General features: G+C 41.7%; 1 protein-coding gene across 7 annotated transcripts in view; it reads left to right on the plus strand.

Annotated features, from left to right (window-relative positions):
- The window catches only part of CEP44 (centrosomal protein 44), a 53,611-nt gene that overhangs the window by 9,163 nt on the left and 21,757 nt on the right, over window positions 1-22,691 (plus strand). For 5 of the 7 annotated variants that reach the window (XM_075930217.1, XM_006126984.4, XM_075930216.1 and 2 more), the window contains exons 3-5: window positions 11,076-11,226; window positions 13,634-13,780; window positions 18,586-18,693. In XM_075930217.1, the coding sequence (XP_075786332.1) occupies window positions 11,076-11,226; window positions 13,634-13,780; window positions 18,586-18,693 (406 nt within the window). The remainder of the gene's footprint in view (window positions 1-11,075; window positions 11,227-13,633; window positions 13,781-18,585; window positions 18,694-22,691) is intronic. The other 2 variants (XM_006126986.4, XM_075930218.1) reach the window with 1 other exon arrangement.

Below are 22,691 nucleotides of genomic sequence, written 5' to 3' on the forward strand. Positions count from 1 at the left end.
CAAACTCCCTCCATCCCAAGCCCTGTTGTGCCCCCTCTCTGCTCTGTGGAGATAGAATACAGGAGGAGAGGGGACACCCTGACATAAGCACCCCTCCCTCCATTTCCTGTTCTGTACCGCAAGCAGGAGGCTCCCAGGGAGGAGCAACTCCCAGGCAAAGGGCAGGACATGCGCAGCAGTGTGGAGAAGGGTAACTGAAGTGCCAGCACTTGATAGCTTCTTGGCCAAACCAGTCAGGATCACCTGTCAGAGGCTCCAAGATCTACTAGTAGATCCCGATTTACTGGTTGGTGACCACTGGACTAGATGATCATCACAATCCCTTCTGGTTTTAAAGTCTATGACCTGTTCTAGCTGAAGGTGTTTTATAGAAAAAGTCATATGTATAGACACTACTGCCACCCTTTACGGTATTTAACAAATGATTTGGGACACTTCCATGGTTTCACTTTCCTCTGAAGCTTTAGGGGAGAGTCCTATGTTGTAGACTGGATGCTTTATGACTAGCTATTATTTACATATCTCTGATGGCAAGTCAATTAATAGTGTAGCTTCACCAATGTTGTTATCAAAGGGAGCACAAGGGAAGAAAGATACTGGCTTTTTTTTACCACCGCTCTCTTCTCAGTGCGGATCTAGAGAGGTAATGATTAGAAATGGCACTGCTCTCTCTACATTAGTGCACTCATTGGTAGTAGTTTAGTACTTAAACACTGCTGTACTTCCCACATTGTCATCTAGACCTAAGCAAGATTAGATGACACAGTGATAAAACGCTTCTGCATTTTTCTGTAGCACTACCTCAAGGGCCACTAAAGTACTTAGAGATTTCATAGAAAAGGTTATTACAGGTACAGCCTGACATGATTTGCCTCATTTACACAAATTTTTCTCCCTAACAAATGGATTTAGTATTTTCATAATCTGCTGAAGTCATAATGTCACAATGTAAATATGCAGTATTTAATACAGCAGTTATTGCATGTTCAGTTTTCCTTGGTATCACCAGATATTTGTGTAAATAATTGCAAATTAAAATGACTTTCTCAGTAACACATTGAATGAAACATATTTGTTCTTTTCTCTCTTTAGCAATGCTTTACATGACAGGTGATTTGGAAATGGGAGGTATATTCAGTTTAGAACTGATGACAGCAGGCATAAACACTATAATTTTATTAAATACCAGCCTTGCGGTGAGGGTGTAAGAATTCCGAAGTGATATAGTGTCCAAATCCAAATATGGATTTTAAATTACTTCACTTTTGTAATGTAATTTGCCTTTGACATTGCCTTTTCAGTATTCTGTAATTTGTGGAACAGGTAGGGAAGAGCATTTTCATTTACTTTTCAATAATGGTTCTCTGACCCGTTGTATGGGGTAAGAAAGTTAGGGAAAAAGTTCTTGGAGGCCTGATTTTTATTTGCTTTTCCACCTCCCAAGTCTGTCTTTCTCTTTTCTCCTGCTAGTTGATGTCTTGCCAGTCTCAGTACAGGCATTTGGTTACCTCGGAGCGTCTGTAGACTAGCATTTCCCAAGTAACACCCTTTGCAGCATGAAACTAAACAGGCACATAGGTTTTATGTATGTTTCTTTTTCAGTTTCAGTTGGGAAAGTACTTATGCTCAAGAATATAGTGTTAGTGTCTGTGTGACTACTAGGCATGGTATCTCCACAGGAGACAGTAAATGGAAAAAACAACTGCTTGTTAGGAGGGAGGGTGGATCCTGAGCTACTGGACTACAGATGAGCTGTATACAGTAAAACTCCATTGGTCCGGCACTTCTGATGGTCCGGCACCATCAGGAACCCGGAAGTGCTCCGGGCAGCGGGACCATTGGAGCTGCTCTGCCCCTGGCTTCCCCGATTCAGCCTCTGCTGAAACTGACCAGCAGCTGAATCGGGAAAGCCAGGGGAAGAGCAGCTGGAGTGCTGCCGGTAGGTCCCGTAGCGCTGCCCCTCGGTGCTGCAGGACCAACCCAGCAGCACCTCAGCTGTCCCTGATTCAGCTGCTGCTGAAACTGACCAGCGGCTGACTCCGGGAAGCTATGCCTCGGGCTTCCTGGAGTCAGCTGCTGGTCAGTTTCAGTAGCAACACCCCTTGGCGCTGTGGGACCAACCCGGCAGCACCCCAGCTTCTCTGCCCCAGGCATCCCCAAGAGCAACTGAGGTGCTGCCAGGTTGATCTTGCAGAGCCAAGGGGTGGCGCTGCTGAACCAACCCAGCAGCACCCCAGCTGCTCTGCCCTAGGCATCCTGATTCAGCTGCTGCTGAAACTGACCAGCAGCAGCTGAATCGGGGATGCCTGGGGCAGAGCCAGACTATCAGAAGGGGGGGCTATGAGGGGTCTGGGGTGGCATCCCTCCCACACCACCCTAGACCCCTCCCCTTCCAATAGTCTGGCATATCTGGCACCCCCTGGGTTCCTAAAGGTGCCGGATTATTGGAAGTTTACTGTACTTGGTTGAAAAAATGCCACAACACAATTGCAAAAGCTAAAACAAACTAAAAGCCATAGTTTTCTTATGCTTATTGGAGAACTAGGGATTTAAGTGTAACAGAATTCTAGAGGCCCCGAGTAACAGTGTGATTATTATGAAAAGAGTAATATGCAAAACTTAAATATTGTCCAATGAATCTAATGTGCGTGTATGTATATATAAAGTTACTGTAGGATTTTATGAACTGCCAACCTTCTAGTTTATCTGCTGGGATTTTTTTTTTTATGGATTAAAATGGATCTTCGGCACAAGTTGTACTTGCTATCTTTAGATGTTCATTATCCAAAAACCCTCAATGGTGCCTGCACAAATGCAAGAAAGAGAGCAGTTTCAGCATACTTGGTGATATAATTTGATCCACTGTGTTCTAGTTTTTTTCCTGTTGTGCCTTGTTTAAAGTTGGACCTTTGCAAAAAAACCTTTCTTCACTGTGCTGTGGAAGCAATAGCATGCCACTGAAGTTGTTTATAGTGAATGCTTCACATTTGGCTTAACGAAAGTTCAGCTGGAGTTTTTCATCTAAACTGATCTTAGAGCTAATGCAATTCTTTCATTTATAATCGTGTTTATGAATTTTGTACAAGAGTAAAAAGCAGTACATTTTTCTGGAAACTGAGGACTGTCTTTATAAATAATCTTAGTACATTAACCAGGTCCATAAACTTAAGTGGCTGAATACAGCAAAAATGTTGTTTAATCCCTCTGAAGTTTTAGTTCTTCAAAAATTGAGAGTAAATGTCAGTTAAAATGTATATCTACTAATAGAAATATATCCATGGCCAATTGATAAAGGTGGAGGGATAATTAAAGGATTTATATGGCTAACTTTTGCAGAAAGGCAGCTCTTACTCCATTTAAAAAGCAGAAGCACAGTGTCTGGGACCACGTGTGAGCCAGGACAGCTGAGTCCTGGCTCATGCCCAGTCCCCACTACACCTCTGCATTCCCTGCTCCCCCATGGAGACTGTCCTGGGGGGAACTAGCTTTTAAGCCAGCTCCCCCCAGCACTGGCTCCTGCTCCCCTACTTTCTGCCTCTGATAGAGGCAGCAAGGTGCGGGAGAAGCGATGAGTTGAGTAGTAACTCAACTAGTTGCTTACATCCCTACTCTTGATATGTATGGGCTGGTTCCAGTCCGCAGGGTTAGTCCCTGGCAGGCATCCACCTCCATGTTGACCTGTGCCGCTGCAGGTATGGGAGGATCACAGCTCTCATTGGCTGCTGTGATGGGACGCCCCCGCCCCGCACTGAGGGCCAGCCCCAGGAGGCGTTCTGGAGCCGGCAGGCTAGGGAAGCCCGGCGCTGCCCGGGCTGCTTGGACACCGCCCAGCCGGCACCGCCGGATGACGTCACGCCCGTCGCTGGCGGAGATGTCGGCTATGTCGCCACGGCAACACTGCGCTGGGCAAGCTCAAGGGGCGGAGTCCTGGGAGCATGGCTGCATGACCCCCCCTCCCACCCCGAGCAGGGATTGGTGCCGCAGCCCCGGCACGGCATTCAAAAGACGCCAGCGCCGGGAGTACAGGAGGCTCCTTCTCTGGAGCAACTCGGCAGGAGAGGAGAGCCTCGGCGGGACCAGCTAGGAGCCTGGATGCTCTCATCAGCGGACGACCCCTCCCCCATCGGAGGGCCCCGTGGTAAGGAGGGCGCCACGGGTGTCGGGATGGGACAGCACCGCGCAGGAGGGGAAGGAAGCAGCCCAAAGCGGAACCCCGGAGTGGTTGGCGGGCTGACGAGTTACGGTGCCGAACCCCGTCAACCAGACCGGATCCCTTTCGATCCGAGTCCTCAGGGCCCTCGTTAGGGGCATGATCCCATCAACACAACTGCTTACCTTTGGGGAGTGATGGGTGCGGACCGTCACAGCTGTGAATCGCCATTCGCAACTAATGTGAGCTGCAGGAAGCAGCATCTTCATCTGTGATGTTTTCCATCACTTGTATTGGCCACAAATGATGATTTGCAGCGAACCAGAGCTGCAATCTTCCAGTACCTGTGGAGGCACAGGTAAACCTAGCGGCGGCAACCTGAAAGGGACTAACTCTGCATGCTGCTGGTTTTTTTTTATTGCTCACCCCTGCTTCTAACATCCCTAGTTTAAAACTTGACTTTCTCAAGAGAAGTTTCAGTACCACTTAACAGGTACTCTAGATGCTTTTGTTCACTGAGGCGAGGAATGGGTTCCATACATACTCTTGAGAAGCTGATTCAATAAAAGATATTCTCACCCATATAATCTCTCTGATATTCCATATATCACTTCTCTGAGTTGATTCAGAAAGCTAGAGAAGCTTAATTCTCCATGGAATGCTCTATGCCAGCTTCCACAGATGTCAAAAGGAAGGATGTAGTGAAACCTTAGTCCTTATCTATGCGTATCCCAGTTGGCTAAGACTTCAGCCTGAACTTGTGTCCTATGTCAACTAAGGCTATATCTACACTACCATCCAGATCAATTCTCTGAAATACATCCAACAGTTGATTTAACTGGTCTAGTGAAGGCCTGCCAGATCATTGACCCTGTTACTCTTCTCGCCCTGGTAGAGTAAGGGAAGTTGTTGAGAGACTTTCTCTTGCCAAACCCCCTGTGGTATAGAGCCTGGGGTAATTTGGCTTAAGGTCCGTTGACTTCAGTTATTTTATTCACGGAGCTCAAGTTGCATAGTTGACTTTCTGCTGTATTGTCTACAGAGGCAGAGAACTGAAGCCTCTTAGGCTGTGTCTACACTGCCATCCCTTCCGGAAAAGGGATGCTAATGTAGCACTTTGGAATAGGCAAATCCGCAGGGGATTTAAATATCCCCCACGGTATTTGCATTAACATGGCTGCCGCTTTTTTCCGGCTTGGAGATAAGCCGGAGAAAAGCGCCAGTCTAGACGTTATTCTCCGGAAAATAAAGCCTTTTCCGGAGGATCTTTTATTCCTACTTTCAAGTAATCTAGACGTGATTCTCCGGAAAATAAAGCCTTTTCCGGAGGATCTCTTATTCCTACTTGAAAGTAGGAATAAGAGATCCTCTGGAAAAGGCTTTATTTTCCGGAGAATCACGTCTAGACTGGCGCTTTTCTCCAGCTTATCTCCAAGCCGGAAAAAAGCGGCAGCCATGTTAATGCAAATACCGTGGGGGATATTTAAATCCCCTGCGGATTTGCCTATTCCAAAGTGCTACATTAGCATCCGTTTTCCGGAAGGGATGCCAGTGTAGACACAACCTTAGTGTATATTCTAGCATCAGATATAAGCTGCAGCATAAATTATTGTCTCTGGTGCCTATCAAGTTAGGAGACCAGAGTAGGGATGTTAAACATACTTTAATTAATGAATCGACTAGGGAATGGATTTTCCATCGACTAGGTCCCAGGAGCTAACCCTGCTGCGGCTCTGCCTTTTAAATGTATTAAGAGCTGACAGGCTAAAGTGCAGCAGTGGGGGCCCAGCCCAGCGTGAGCTGGGCCAGCTGATTCTTAGCTCACGCCGGATCTCCCCTTCTGTGCTTTAGCCTTTTAAATGTATTAAGAGCTGACAGGCTCTTAATACGTTTAAAAAGGAGAGTTGCAGCTTCTGGAACTGGGTGCAAGCTGGGAATCAGATAATTCTCAGATTGTGCCTGGTCCTTGCTACTCCCCTGTCCCCTGCACTGGCTCCTGATTTTAAGCTGGCTCCTGCTCCCACCACTTGCTGTCTTTGATAATGGCAGCTGGGGGGAGGGAAAAGCAACTAATCACTTACATCCCTAGACCAGAGCCAGCAGATATCTGACTTGCCTTGACCTCAACAGTTAAAGGGTAGTCCAGTGGCTTGACATAAGTCAGTCTGGTGCTTTGGTATCTGAAGTACTGATGAAACGTATGGACTGCCATTGCTCCATCATTGGTCTCCGAGTACCTGGCATGCTAGTACTGTCTGTATTGGCACCTAACATGCACGTGGTACAGTTAGAGAGTAATCTAAGCTTAGTAGTGGCATCAATGAGGATGCTGATATCTAAGTTACCAGTTAATGAGTCATCAACACAGCAAATGAAGGATGTATCTCCAATACTAACATCAGCCCTTTCCCAATTTGGGAAAATAGAGCAGAGTCAAGGCACTCCTGAAAGAATGCTCCAACTCTTCCTCCCTTCTACCTCTCCTCCTCCCCCCCATGAAGAAATATGCTCCTTCTCTTCATCCTCATTGAAACTCAATAGTGAGTCATCTCCTATACAGCTGGTCCCCAAGTTGCGAACGGTCGAGTTACGACCGTTCGCATTTATGACCAAATCTCCCATGGAGCAGTCGTAAAGGCGGTCCCCGAGTTACGAACGTGACCTGTGTGGTCGCTATGTAACTCAATGGGGTCTGAGTTACAAATGGATCGAGTTACGGCCAAGTGTTTGGTCCGTAACTTGTTCGTAACTCAGGGAGAGGCTGTATAGTCACCCTTTCTCATTTGGATAGCACAATAGCTGCAGGAATCAATCCAGGACTTGCAGGGAATATCCATCTTGGTGCTCACATTGCAGTACTCACACCCTTATCAGTCTTCGGCCTGCTAGATCTTGTGTGTGCGCGCAGCCATATTCTCATAAGCTTGTAATTTCTGCACTTTCTGAGTTTAGACTGCCCTTCCCAAAGAAGCCATAAAGACCGTCCTAGGCAGGCCAGCGAGTGCAGCCTCAACTCCAGAGACATTTGGAAGAAAATGATATGGAACAGTATCTAAAAGGGAAGGAACAACTTGTCCCTGCTTTACTTGCCTCATCCTTCCCCAAGGAGGCAGGAAGTTGCTCAATGCCTTCCTCACTGAATAACTTCATCAAACATATGGCAAAGACTCTGGAAATATTTCTGATAGTGGTACAAAAGAAATATGGCAAGCTCTTGAGTAGGGATGTTAAATAATGGTTAATTAGCTAATCAAGTAGTTGATTAAATTTTTATTGACTACTCAATTAGTTGATAAGGAAGGTGCTTACTACTCCAGCTGCAGCTTTGCATTTTAAATGTGGTAGGAACCGGGCGTGCAGACAGCCCAGCTCATACTACATTTAAGATGCAGAGCCGCAGCGGGGTTAGCTCCTGGGGGCGACGCGAACTGGGAGCTTGCGCTTGCTTTGGGACTTGTATGGCTCTGCTTCCCCTATCCCTTCCCCACTCTGCACTGCAGACAAAAGGTACCAAGTGTTTTCAGATGTATATTTTGGCTGGACTGTCCCTTAATCATTGTTTAAGTAGGACTCATCTGCCTACCTCCCAGCAAATGATCAACTATTTATTAGTCATCAAGCGTGAAATCCACGTGAACAATCACTTGAAAGGTTATTGTACCTTCAAGACATGTTCTGCGAAGTGTGTTGTCCACCTGGATTCAATGGCTACTTTCCTTTCTGACTATTACAGAATCCCTGCTCCTCCAGATTTTTGTACTGGTGAAGGAATCCATACGATGGCTGAGCTGTCTTTTATGCCCTTGAATAGATTGACATCTGCTTGAGGGCATAGGAGTGGTGTCAGTTGAAGCTGACCAAAAGAATGTAATCTAGTGTATTGTGTGCACATGCATCAATAGTAGAGTTTTGTATGGGCAAAACAATCTTTAAAATATACAGTTTCTCTAAGTCAAATACAATTTTCTGGTTTCTATTAAAAATGGTTAACAAATATATTGCAGCTAGATAGGTTATTTGAATTATTGTTAGACCCCAAGATTGATGGATGGACTGAATGAGAAAATAGAAAGTAAAAGACAATTCAGGTTTATTTTAATAAATAGGTCACTATTTGCAGGTGTGACCATAATGCCTTTGTGACCATAGTCCCTTTTTAAAAAGTCTTAAATTCCATCAGTGGTCCGGCTGAGTGCATATGACTTCAATAAGAGAGGTCTTTAATGTATGGATAAAGGAATACTGCTTTTTGAAACACGCTATATTACCTGCATTACCGCATCTTGGATATTGCAAGTAGAATTGTTGATTAAAAGAATTCTTTAATGAAACTGAAGGCAATTCATGTTGTTCTCACTAAAATCTCCAGTTATTGCATTCTGCTTTTATCTTTGTCATTCCAGAAGTAACTTTCTTTTATTTCAGATAATAAAGTATTCCAGTTACACAGTGCTGATAATCTGCCTTCATTAATTCATTGCCTTTGGCATCCTGTTTATCCACAAAAGGATTCAAACGAGAGAGAAAGAAAGAGAGACTATATGATGTCAGTGCTTTTGCCTCTAGTAGTCTGTGGTCTGCTGAAGGTGCAAAAAATATCTGAATAACAAAATATTTAACTATGCATTTCTAAATATTGATGTAAAGCAGAGCTTGAAAAATTGACCAGATCACTATTATCTGAAGTGTAATGCTACTAGAAAGTTGTAGCAAAGGATACACGTCAGTGAGAATCAGGGCGAAGTGTTCTCACAACTGGAGTGGAAATCTGTCTTCATGAAAATAGCAATAAAGAACTGGAATGACATAAAAACACAAAACAAAAATTAAAAAAAAATCACACAATAAAATGCTTCTTACAGTACAAATCACAGATGCAAAGCCTGAGCTGAAATAAGGATGAAGGACTATATTTCAGTCTCTGAGTACTACCTTTTTCTTTTTCTTTTTCTTTTCTAGTATTTAAATGATAGGTCTAGATTTCTATCCAAAATTATTTGCACAGGATATTTTCATTGTTCATTATGTCAGGTATGTAAAGTGTGGTAGTAAAATCATGGAGTATATTTCAGAATTTTGTCAATTGAAGATTTAAAGTTTGTGTGCATGAGCGCATCACCAGTTATACGTGCGTGTTCTGCATATTTGCATTAGTTTGGTTGAAAATGTGAATAGGCGCTGAAAAAACAAAATTGGCTAAAAGTGTTAGCATTCAAGGTCATGTAAAATTCATATTCTGTTAAACATTGGTCTTAGAATACCATCTATGAGTGCCCGTGTATAAGGAATTAATATGGCTTATTAAATAAATTGTATATAATATAGCTTGAAATTTTCATTTTATAACTTTGGGATTTTTTGGGAGTCTGTTCTTTTCAGGAATTGTTTTTCCCAGCGCAAGTACAAATCTCACCCTCTATTCAAGTTTTGTTTATACCAGGGGATATTGCCTATAGAGGAGTAGGGATTTTAGATACCATGTAATTGAATAATCGCGTAACTTTTTCACCAAATATTATTGGTTACACAATTATTCGATAGTCCCCAGATGCAGGATTGGCAGCCAGTGCATTGCTGGCCCTGCTCCCAGGGACCCCCCTGCCACCCTGCGCTGCTGCCTCTGTATCAGAGGCAGCAGTGCGGAGTAGTAGGTGGGAGCAGACCAGCTCCTTCCTGCCACCCCAGTCTGCTGCCTGATAGAGAGGCAGCTGCGTGGGGTGGCAGCAGCCCCTGTGTTCCCTGAGCAGTAGCTTGAGCTCCCCAGCTGTTGCTTGGCATCCCATGGAGCAGCCTCTGTCTGAGAGGCTGCTCTGATGGAGGTAGCAGCGCCAGGGGAGGCAGCTCCTGCCCATTCTTCCCTGTCTTTGTGGGAGGCAGTAAGGAGGGACAATAGGTGGCTCAATGGAGCCAGCACACATGGAGACCTGGCTTAAAAGCCAGCTCCCTCTGCATATCAGCTCCCACCTGCCACGCCTTCTTCTGTGCTGATGCCTGTGAGAGCCAGCAGCCCGGGGTGGTGGGCAAACAGCTCTGAGTGACCTGATAGGTGTGGACAGCGGCTTCCTGCGTGTGGTGGTTCCTGTTTGCCCCCCTCACCCTCTGCACTGCTCCCTATCAGGGATAGAGGCAATAAGGGGGAGGAGAGTGCATGTAGTTGATAAGATTAACCAATAAGCCCAGGCTTATCGATTAATCGTGTAGTCAACTACATGTTGACCTCACTGTAGAGGAGTGCATTAAACTTAGTCAAGGGCCTGGCCATCAATTTATGATTCTGTACTCCCCACAGAACATAGCAGAACTCTTCTGATGTCCCTAGGAGGTTAGTAGCATTATCAAGACAACAATACTGTATTGCCATTATGTTATAACTACATTTTTTTCTCTTTTGTTCATCACGTTCACTGCTCAGTGACAGATCTGCTCCCCTTTGGGCCACTTATTTCTGCCCCTTGTTTCTTTTCCTTCCCATCTTTCCTCCATCTCTCCTTGTGACTCTCAGATGCCTCTGCATTTTCTTCTGTTCAGACCCAGTATGCTTCACTTCCACCTATTTTCTCATTGCAGCTGCTAAAATGATCAATGGTAAAATACTTAATTGTTGACAGTAAAATGTCATTATGCTTTAGACATTACACAGTTATTCATAGGGAGAGAGGAGTTTGAGTTAATTTCAGGCTATCTTCAGACTCAGGCAATCTTCAGTGAATCAGGTGGCATAAATGTGAACCATGTTTTTACCTCTGAATCCCAGAAGGCTAGAAGGGTACCTACACTTTTTTAAAGGAATATCAACTTCTATACAGTTTAGATGTGTCTTGTTGGCCTTATAGATATACCACACAGTTTGATACCACTGGTTTATACTACTTGCTGATTGTTTACTTCCATTTACTGTGTAAAATACTTCTCCTTTTTTCCCTAGCAGTTTGGCAAAGGGTGATCCCGCAGCATTTTTACCCATCATCAGTTATTCCTTCACGTCCTTCTCAACTTACATAGCAGAACTTTTGGTGGAATCTGATGTAGAGCTTACTGCTAAAAGTGATTTGCGTTTTACTGAAGCTATCTATAAGGTACTAGTAACTGGAGAAATTATAATTTGCTACTTAAAATTGTTTTATCGCAATCCTCATAATTAATATCAAGTAGCGGGAATAAGGCCAAATCTGTGACCAGAGGAAAGCATGGGCTAGAGCAGAACTACTCAATACGCGGGCTGCATGTGGCCTGCATGTTTGCAGCCCGCAGTGTGGTTTGGGTTTACACGGGGCTCAACACAGGGTCCAGAGGTGGGATCCTTTGAACATGGCTTGCACTGGGAACACGCTCCACAACGGCGAGGCATCTCCCAGGTGGGGTGAACATTTAAAGACGCAAGCAGACCGAGTGGCTAGAACAGGGTGTCAACATTTCTAGGGGCATTGTGGGAAGTGCTTTGTATTCATGCCCGCCAGTGTGAAAGAAGTAATTTGCATATATATTTGCATGTATATGCAACCACACTTCAGTTGCGGCCCTCAGCATGTGCTGTATTATTGTGGAACCCGGGGCTTTCAAAGTTGAGTAGCACTGCGCTAGAGAATACATTATTTAGGAAAAACTGTACACCACTGATTACCATAACATAAGTAATATATAAGGCTTGATATTTTATATCTAAAAACACATCTCACTTTTACATGCTAATAAAATGAAAGTGAGCTGGCTAGCGCTCAGCAGAAAAGAATGAGATGATGCTGGAGGGAGAGGTGAATGTAGTATTGCTTTTCTTGATTGAAAGAATGTGCTATAAGAACATAAGAACGGCCGTACTGGGTCAGACCAAAGGTCTTTCTAGCCCAGTATCCTGTCTACCAACAGTGGCCAGCACCAGGTGCCCCAGAGAGGGTGGACCGAAGACAGTGATCAAGCGATTTGTCTCCTGCCATCTCTCTCCAGCCTCTGACAAACAGAGGCCAAGGACACCATTTTATCCCCTGGCTAATAGCCTTTTATGGACCTAACCTCCATGAAATTATCTAGCTTCTCTTTAAACTCTATTATAGTCCTAGCCTTCACAGCCAACATAGCTATGAGTTACCAATGTTTACAACAGAGCTACAGTTTACCAGATCTGCAGTGTATTATAAAATAATGTTTTTTTTATTGTAGCAGTGCACTTCCTGATAATACACTTCATATCTATGAGACTGGGGAAAAGTCAACATGGTTTATGTGAAGGGAAAACGTACCTTACTAATCTACTAGAGTTCTTGACGGGTTTGGGGGGGGGGGAAGGTTAACAAGCATGTGGACAAGGGGGATCCACTAGATATAGTGTACTGAAACCTTTTGACAAGTTTCCTCACCTAAGGCTCTTAAATAAAGTAAGTTGTAATGGGACAAGAGGGAAGGTCCTCTCATGGATTGATAACTGGTTAAAAGACAGGAAACAAAGGGTAGGAATAAATGGTCAGTTTTCAGAATGGAGAGAGGTAACTAGTGGTGTCCTTCAAGGGTCTGTACGGGGACCAGTCCTTTCAACATATTTATAATCTGGAGCAAGGAGTAAACAGTGAGGTGGCATAATTTTGATATGATACTAAATTGCTCAAGATAAGACCAAAGCGGATTGTGAAGGGCTTCAAAAGGATCTCACAGAACTAGGTGATCGGACAGCAAAATGGCAAATGAATTTTAATGTTGATAAATGCAAAGTAATGCACATGGGAAAAATAATCTCAACTATACATGCAAAATAATGGGGGCTAATTTAGCTATATCTACTCATGAGAGAGATCTCAAAGTCATTGTGGTTAGTTCTCTGAAAACATCCACTCAATGTGCAGTAGTAGTCAAAAAAGCAAATAGAATGTTAGGAATCATTAAAAAAGGGATAGAGAATAAGAGAGAATATCTTGCCTCTATATAAATCCATGGTACGCCCACATCTTGAATTCTGCATACAGATGTGGTCTCCTTAACTCAAACAAGATCTATTGGCATAGGGAAAGATTCAGAAAAGGGCAACAAAAATTATTAGGGTTTGGAACAGCTCCCTTATGAAGAGAGATTAAAAAGACTGGGACTTTTCATGTTAGAAAAGAGGAGACTAAAGGGGGGATATGATAGAGGTCTATAAAATCATGACAGGTATGGAGGAAGTGAATAAGGAAAAGGTTCCCATAACATAAGAACTAGGTGTCACCAAATGAAATTAATTGGTAGCAGATTTAAAACAAGCAAAAGGAAGTTTTTCTACACATAGCACATATTTTTTAAGGAGTGATTTGGTTGAAGAGTGCCTGGTAGATTGGTTTATGATGGGAGTTTCAGATATGGGGGCAACTTAGAATATCCAAAACCAACGTGTGAAAAGATTGACTATCCTAGCTAAGGTGGAAAAAGGGGCAATTGTTTAAAAATAAGATTAAAAACATTGTTTCTACATAAAGAGAATATACAGAGTATATTGGGTAACTAAGTTTTACTCTCTTGCAGGTACTTCGAGATCAGTTTCAGTACAAACCAGTTTTAACAAAACAGCAGTTTCTCCAGTGTGGCTTTGCAGAAAGGAAAATGCAGATTGTTTGTGACATTATCAGTGCTGTGATGAAAATGCATAAGGAATTAAGTAATATGAATAAGGTACTAAGTTGGTAATACTTCAGATACAAAATATAGTTAATCTTTCTCTCAAATACTGCAAATCGTAACATTTCAGTTTAAACATTGCTCTAACTAGAAGAACTTCAGTAAGAATAATTGAAGTTTGAATGTGGAGGGAGCATAAATCAGAGTCCATCCCCTTGAAAATGCAATATGTACATCTGCTCATATGGGTTTTTTAATTTAAAAAAATCTGAAAAGTGTGACACACTCAATATAATGTTAAAAACTTATGTCCAAGCATCTTCATCAAATTGTGTGGCTGTACATATTCTAGATATGTGAAGGACTAGTTAGCTAATGCTCCCCAATTCCCTTTTCTGCCTCTGTCAGAAAGAGGCAGCCAGAGAGGTGAAAGGGGGGAAGAAAAGGGTACTTCAAAGTGGCAGTGCTGCGTGGAGCTTGGGGCCAGACGTCAGGTTCCTCCTGGCATTTCAAAGCAGCAGCACGGCATGGATCCTGGCATCAGCTGGAGACTCCCCTGCTGACCCCAGGCTCCGCAAGGTGCTTTTGCCTTTAAAGTGTAGCAACAGCCCTACGGCTGTTCCTACACTTCAAAGGTGGAGGCGCCCTGTTGACTAATTTAATACAGGCAGTCCCCGACTTACGAACACATCGACGTATGACCAACCTCCCATTAATCCCATATTACTGTAGTGTATAATATTTTCGAGTTGAGAACCACGTACGTTTAGTTTTTCGAACAGTGCAGGCAGAGTGGTATGAGAGCTACCGCCCAGTCATGGCGGCAGCCGACATGTTGTCCTCCCCTTTGTTTTGTTTTGGTTCTCAGTAGCATGTTGTGTTTGCATGTCTGCAGTCAGGCAGCATGTTTATGTTTCATTCCCTCATATTTTCTGTGTTTGCTTGTGGCCATCCTGGCAAGTAACAGGAAAAGTGCTAGTGATAAGAGCGGTGAAAAAAGAAAGAGAAAAGCTATTGATTTAGAACAGAAAATAGCGATAGTGGGGCAATACAAAAGGGGCCAAGCAGTGTCGTTCATGGTGCGTAATTTAGGCCTATCGAAATCCACCATAAGCACTATTAAAAAGGATAGCAATCACATTCATGAAGCAGTGAAAGGGTCTGCGCCTATGAAATCAACAATTATAACAAAGAAAAGAACAGGTCCCATCCATGACATGGAAAAACTCTTAGTGCTTTGGATCGAAGACCAAATTAAAAAACGCATGACATTAAGCCTCAAGATGATACAGGCTAAGGCTCATAGTCTTCTTGAAGACTTTTTTTTTAAAAAAAGGAGGGGTATGACTACGACCAAACTTTTAGTGCCAGTTACGGTTGGTTCAACCGTTTCAGAATTGTGCAAACTTTTACATTGTGAAAGTAAGTGAGGAGGCAGCCAGTGCTGATTCGAAAGCAGCAGAAACTTTCATAAAAGAATTGGATAAACTGATAAAAGAGAGAAATTATTTGCCAAACCAGATCTTTAATGTTGATGAGATAGGTCTCTTTTGGAAGAAAATGCCCGACCGTACATACATACGTAAGGAGGCAAAAACTATGCCTGGTTTTAAGGCTTTCAAAGACCATCTAACAGTCTTGTTAGGAGAGAATGTTTTTGGGTATAAATTGAAACGCTTCTTGATTTATCACTATGAAAACCCTAGAACAGGGGTGTCCAAACTTTTTTCAAAGAGGGCCAGATTTGATGAAGTGAACATGCGTGAGGGCCGACCATTTTGCCTGACATTCTTTGAACCATTAAAATTAAATGCAAATTAACTATTTTATGCAACGTTTATTGCAAACGGCATACTTTTCATTTCGTCACATGGATGACAAATCTAAACAGGTGTTAAATCACTCTGCCTTTCATATCTGAAGGCCAGATGAAAAAAAAAATCCAGGAAGCTGAAATATATGTCAGGAACATTGTAAAGTACATTACATATTATTGGTAATAAAGGTTGTCTGTCAACTTTTAAGTTCAAAAAATATGAACAGGAACATAACACCAAGTATACATGTTGTGTCCAAATATATTTATAACTGATTTAGACCAACTGACATTAACTGAGATTTTACAATGTATTCATCTCAATACATATGGATTCACTGGGGGCCATAAAAAATAGATATTGCCAAATTACCTGGGGGGGCCGTATTAAACCGGAACACGGGCCGCAATTGGCCCACGGGCCGGACTTTGGACATGCCTGCCCTAGAATCTTCAAGAATATCAGCAAGGCTACTTTACCAGTTCATTATCGTGCTAATAACACATGGATGACGCTTGCACTTTTTGAAGATTGGTTCATGAACTGTTTCATACCTGAAGTCAAGGCATAGTTTTGGAGAAAGGAATTCCTTTCAAAATTTTGCTTATTTTGGATAATGCTCCAGGTTACCTCAACATCTAAATGACTTGCATCCCAATGTGAAAGTGGTGTTTCTGCCTCCCAACAGCACATCTATTCTCCAACCCATGGACCAGGGGGCCATAGCTGCTTTCAGAGCATATTATCTTCGCAACACATTTGAAAAGGCAATTGCTGCCACAGAATGCAAAAATGCCAAAACATTATGTGGATTTTGGAAGGACTACAACATTCTGCATGGCATAAGGAACATTGCTGCTGGATGGGAGGAAGTCACTCAACAATGTATGAGTGTCATATGGAAGAAAATCCTAAAAAGATATGTCAACAGTTTCAAAGGCTTTGAAAAAGAAAAGGCACTAGAAGAAATTTCCAATAAAATTGTACTGATGGCGAAAGAAGTGGATCCGGAAGTGGATAAAGAAGACTTGCACTAACTGGTTGAGGCTGTTGGGGAGGAGCTGAGCAATGAAGATTTAATGGAGCTGAATAATGAAGACATACGCCAACTGGTTGAGGCTGTTGGGGAGGAGCTGAGCAATGAAGATTTAATGGAGCTGAAGGCAGAGCGGGTAACAGAGGAAGAGAGACAAAAAGCCTAAGAAGAAGAAGCCCCCAAAAATTTGTGATGAAAGAAATGGCTGCAGTCTTCAGCAAAATAAATGAAGGAATTCAAGTGTTTGAAAAAATGGACCCTAATGTTGATTCTCAAAAGTGGATCATTTAATTCAGGACGCCCTGGCTTGCTTTAACGAAATTTATAATGAGAAGAAAAAAACAAACTGTCCAGTCCAAAATGGATATTTTTTTGAAGAAAGCCCTCAGCACTGCTGCCTCTCCCACTGAACCAATGCCTTCTACAAGCAAAGGCACTGCTGAAGTAGAAGATGAATCTGCTGTTGATGATGTTGTTTCTGTAGTATTGTCACCTACCTTCTCCAGTTCCTCATCCAATTAATTCAGTTCATTCACCTTCATAATTATCAATCCAAGTGTGCACAACAATACCAAGAATAAAGGTAAAGTTCATGTACAGTATTTACATTATTTACATTTTATTTACAATAAAATATTTACAATATTTACATCACATTATTTACAGTACTGTATTGCATTGTGTTTTGTATTTCATGTTCATGTTTGTCAATTTCAGTTTGCTGTCGCTGTAGTTTATTTCCCGTGTGTTTCTGCCCTCAGTATTTTTTTTTTTTCGTTTGTTGATTGTTGTTTTGTAGGCGATTTGTTACATTTGGAGTGCTAGTGAATTAATATTATAAACATTACTGGTAGTGGGCATCTGATACCTACCTGTATAAAGGTATTTCCGACCAAATCGAGTTAGAACCAGATGTTTGGAACGTAACCCATTCGTAAGTCGAGGACTATCTGTAGTCAATGCAAAATGCATCGACTTTGATTAGTCAATTACCCACAATTTAAGATCCCTAATATATTCTTACTACTTGTATGTGAGTTTTACTTGGATTTCACAATGCACATTTTGGGTCTTAATACATGCTAAGATCTAAATCAATGATTTAGAATAGAGCAGCTAACATATCAGCTGATACTATGTGTATGTGGAAGTTCCTTCTAGAAAAGAAATATGAATTTGTAGGGGTGGCCAAACTGCAGTTTGTGAGCTACATGCAGCTCCTTTACTGGTAATGTGCATCTTCTGGAGCCCTCTATGTCCTTCCATTCACTGCCTACCAGACTTAGGGGGCTGCTGAGCTCTTCTGCCCAATGGGAGCAAGGCGAATTTTTGAGCTTCTGTCCTGCAGGAGGCATCTTCTGGGGCTCCGGGCTGAAGCCCTGGCAAGTGCCTCTCACAGGACAGAAATCCTAACCCCACCACTCTGACACTGAACAGGATCCCTGCAGGGTTGAAGCCCTGAGCCCTGGCAGATGTACCTTGTTCTTGGACTTATGACAATTATTGTGTGCAGCTCAAGGGGTCAGTAAGTTTGACAATATATGCAATGATTATCTACATCATGAAACACTAGCATTAAGAAGTTCTATCTTATGCATTTGTCACTTATTTATTATTATATGGTTGTATTTTAATTGTAATTTAATTTTTTTTAAAATCAGTGTTAAATGCCTTATGTTTTTTCATTTATACCCATGACCAGACTAGATCTAGCTTTGTGTGTGTAAAATGTGGTTTGTGAATGTATAGTCATGAGATTCATTTTCAAGTCTTTACTCTATCCATTTTTAACAATTTGGGTTATTTAATTTTTTTCTATTTTTGGTCACTATTTCATAATGAAGAAATCTAAATGTGTTTTATATGTATGATGTTCAATTGAATTATATAGAGATAGCGTTAAAGCTTATTTGCCTTTATTTAATGACATTAATTAAATTTATTTATTTAATGACATTGCCTTTCTTTCTTTGTGTGTTGTTGTTTGTTTTTGTTTTATTTTGAAGGCTAAACCTCAAACAAGAAAAAAACCCAGGTCTTTTAAATCTGAGTCACAGGCAAATGGTGAAAAACTTCTTGTTGATCCTGTTTGCAAGACAATGATTTCTCAGCAGGTATGAAAATAGGAGGAAAATTGTTTGCTTTCTTATGTATACAGTTTATAGTTCTCTGACATTGGTGATATTCAGTAAATCAGTTCAGGATTGATCAGCAAGTTGTTCAGCCAGCCAGTACCTTACTTAAAATAAAACAAAAACTTTAGTTGTGAAGACTGATATGAAAATAAAAGCCAGAAGCAAACAGATGCAAAATGTAGCTCTGAGAAATGTGCTCTATTTCAGTGTGCAGTTGATGCTGAAGTCTAACAATGGTATCGCTATGGATAGTAATTCCCTGCTCTAATAAGAATATAACAGTAGGGATCTATTATCGACCACCTGACCAGGACAGTAGTAGTGACTATAAAATGCTAAGGGAGATTAGAGAGGCTATCAAAATAAAGAACTCAGTATTAGTGGAGGATTTCAACTATCCCCATACTGACTGGGTTCATGTTGCCTTAGGACGAGACGCAGAGACAAAATTTTTTGATACCTTAAACGACTGTTTCTTGGAGCAGCTGGTACAGGAACCAACTAAATCGAGAGGTAATTCTCGATTTAGTCATGAGTGGCGCGCAGGATCTGGTCCAAGAGGTCACTATAACAGGACCACTTGGAAATAGTGACCATAATATAATAACATTTAACATTCCTGTGGTGGGAAGAACACCTCAGCAGCCCAACACTATGGCATTTAATTTCAAAAAGGGGAACTATGAAAAAATGAGAAGGTTAGTTAAATAGAAATTAAAAGGTACAGTGGCTAAAGTAAAATCCCTGCAAGCTGCATGGATACTTTACAAAGACACCATAATAGAGGCCCAACTTAAAAGTATACCCCAAATTAAAAAAAATAGTAGAACTAAAAAAGAGCCACTGTGGCTTGGCTTAACCATGTAAAAGAAGCAGTGAGAAATAAAAAGACATCTTTTAAAAAGTGGAAGTCAAATCCTAGTGAGAGAAATAGAAAGGAGCATAAACACAGCCAAATTAAGTGTAAAAATGTAATAAAAAAAGCCAAAAAGGAGTTTGAAGAACATCTAGCCAGAAACTCAAAAAGTAATACAAAATGTTTTTTAAGTATATCAGAAGCAGGAAGCCTGCTAACAACCAGTGGGGCCCCTGGACGATCGACATACAAAAGGAGCACATAAAATACGATAAAGTCATTGCAGAGAAATTAAATTCTTTGCTTCAGTCTTCACGGCTGAGGATGTTAGGGAGATTTCCAAGCCTGACCCATCCTTTGTAGGTGACAAATCAGAGGACTTGTCACAGGTTGAAGTATCATTAGCAGAGGTTTTGGAATTAATTGATAAACTTAACAGTAACAAGTCACTGGGACCAGAAGGCATTCACCCAAGAGTTCTGAAAGAACTCAGATGTGAAATTGCGGAACTGTTGACTATGGTTTGTAACCTATCCTTGAAATCAGCTTCTGTGCCCAAGGACTGGAAGACAGCTAACATAAAGCCAATATTTAAAAAGGGCTCTAGAGGTGATCCTAGTAATTACAGACCGGTAAGTCTAACGTCAGTACCGGGCAAATTAGTTGAAACAATACTAAAGAATAAAATTGTCAGACACAGAAGAACATAATTTGTTGGGCAAAAGTCAACATGGTTTCTGTAAAGGGAAATCATGTTTTACTAATCTATTAGAATTCTTTGAAGGGGTCAGCAAACATGTGGACAAGGGGGATCCAGTAGATATAGTGTTCTAGATTTCCAGAAAGTCTTTGACAAGGTCCCTCACCAAAGGCTCTTATGTAAATTAAGTAGTCATGGGATAAGAGGGAAGATCCTTTCATGGACTGAGAACTGGTTAAAAGACAGGAAACAAAGGGTAGGAATAAATGGTACATTTTCAAAATAGAGAGTGGTAACTAGTGGTGTTCCCCAAGGGTCAGTCCTAGGACCAATCCTGTTCAACTTATTCATAATTGATCTGGAGAAAGGGGTAAACAGTGAGGTGGCAAAATTTGCAGACGACACTAAACCGCTAAAGGTAGTTAAGACCAAAGCAGACTGTGAAGAACTTAAACTCTCACCAAACTAAGTGACTGGGCAACAAAATGGCAAATGAAATTTAATGTGGATAAATGTAAAGTAATGCACATTGGAAAAAATAACCCCAACTATACATATAATATGATGGGGGCTAATTTAGCTACAACTAATCAGGAAAGAGATCTTGGAGTCATTGTGGATCGTTCTCTGAAGATGTCCACTCAGTGTGCAGCGGCTGTCAAAAAAAGCAAACAGGATGTTAGGAATCATTAAAAAAGGGATAGAGAATAAGACAGAGAATATCTGCCCTTATATAAATTCATGATATGCCCACATCTTGAATACTATGTACAGATGTGGTCTTGTCATCATGTCATTAGGGGGGAGGGATAGCTCAGTGGTTTGAGCATTGGCCTGCTAAACCCAGGATTGTGAGTTCAATCCTTGTGGAGGCCATTTAGGGATTTGGGGCAAAAATTTGTCAGGGATGGTACTTGGTCCTGCTGTGAAGGCAGGGGACTGGACTTGATGACCTTTCAAGGTCCCTTCCAGTTCTAGGAGATAGGCAATCTCCATTATATATTATATTATCTCAAAAAAGATATACTGTCATTAGAAAAGGTTCAGAGAAGGGCAACTAAAATGATTAGCGGTTTGGAACGGATCCCATATGAGGAGAGATTAAAGAGACTGGGACTTTTCAGCTTGGAAAAGAGGAGACTAAGGGGGATATAATAAAGGCATATGAAATCATGAATGGTGTGGAGAAAGTAAATAAGGAAAAGTTATTTACTTGTTCCCATAATAAAAGAACTAGGAGCCACCAAATGAAACTAATGGGCAGCAGGTTTAAAACAAATAAAAGGAAGTTCTTCTTCACACGGCGCATAGTCAATCTGTGGAACTCCTTGCCAGAGGTTGTGAAGGCTAGGACTATAACAGGGTTTAAAAGAGAACTAGATAAATTCATGGAGGTTAAGTCCATTAATGGCTATTAGCCAGTATGGGTAAGGAATGGTGTCCCTAGCCTGTTTGGCAGAGAGTGGAGATGGCAGGAGAGAGATCGCTTGATCATTACTTGTTCGATTCATTCCCTCTGGGACACCTGGCATTGGCCACTGTTGGCAGATAGGGTACTGAGCTGGATGGATCTTTGGTCTGACCCAGTGTGGCCATTCTTATGTTCTTATGGTATTTAAAGTATCATTATAATGTATTTTATTGATTAAAAAGTCTGAGTAGTGTTGGCCTGTAACTTTAAAAACAAGTAGTCCTTTGGCACCTTAGAAACTAACAAATACAATAAGTCATGAACTTTTGTGGGTAAATTCACTTCATTAGATGCATATTTTATTGGTGGTCAAATATGCAAGAAAGAAGAGACACAAACCTAATATTAAGATGTGCACAATCTGTTGATCATGGGTAGAACTTAAGCTATGAATGTAGTTTGAACTCTGACCCTACGTAATACTCCAATGATCTGTCATGAGAAATGATTTAGGTGGCCTGCCAAAATCTGTAAAATATCTCTTCATAACACATTTCTCATTTCTTAGTCCAGTATGCTTGATCTACTAACTTCTCCTGCTGTTATACTGTGAGGGAGGCAAAGAGGTTTTACTCTGCCTCTTTGCCATAGATGCAGGAAATTTGCACCCTTCAGAAATTTACAGAAATGTAATTGCTTAGCTAATCCAGACTCAATGCCAGAACATAACACTGCTAGCTGGTAAAATCTGTTCTCATCACAAAAGATTACCTGCTTCTGGGGTGATTTACCACCTGACCCTATCCTTTCTGGATGATAAAGTAGAATGGAGAACATGTGGGATTCCTATGGACAGATAAATCACATCTCCTTTGAAGAGAGGAATTTATCAGCCGCACTAAAATGTGCATTAATCAACCAGCATTGAAAAAAAACCTATTAATTGATACTTGCAACTCTGCGAACTGATGACTATTAGTTATGGCCTTTATAAAAGCATGCTGACTGAG

The sequence above is a fragment of the Pelodiscus sinensis genome, chromosome 5, assembly GCF_049634645.1.
Source record: "Pelodiscus sinensis isolate JC-2024 chromosome 5, ASM4963464v1, whole genome shotgun sequence".
In the NCBI taxonomy this organism is placed as follows: domain Eukaryota; kingdom Metazoa; phylum Chordata; order Testudines; family Trionychidae; genus Pelodiscus; species Pelodiscus sinensis.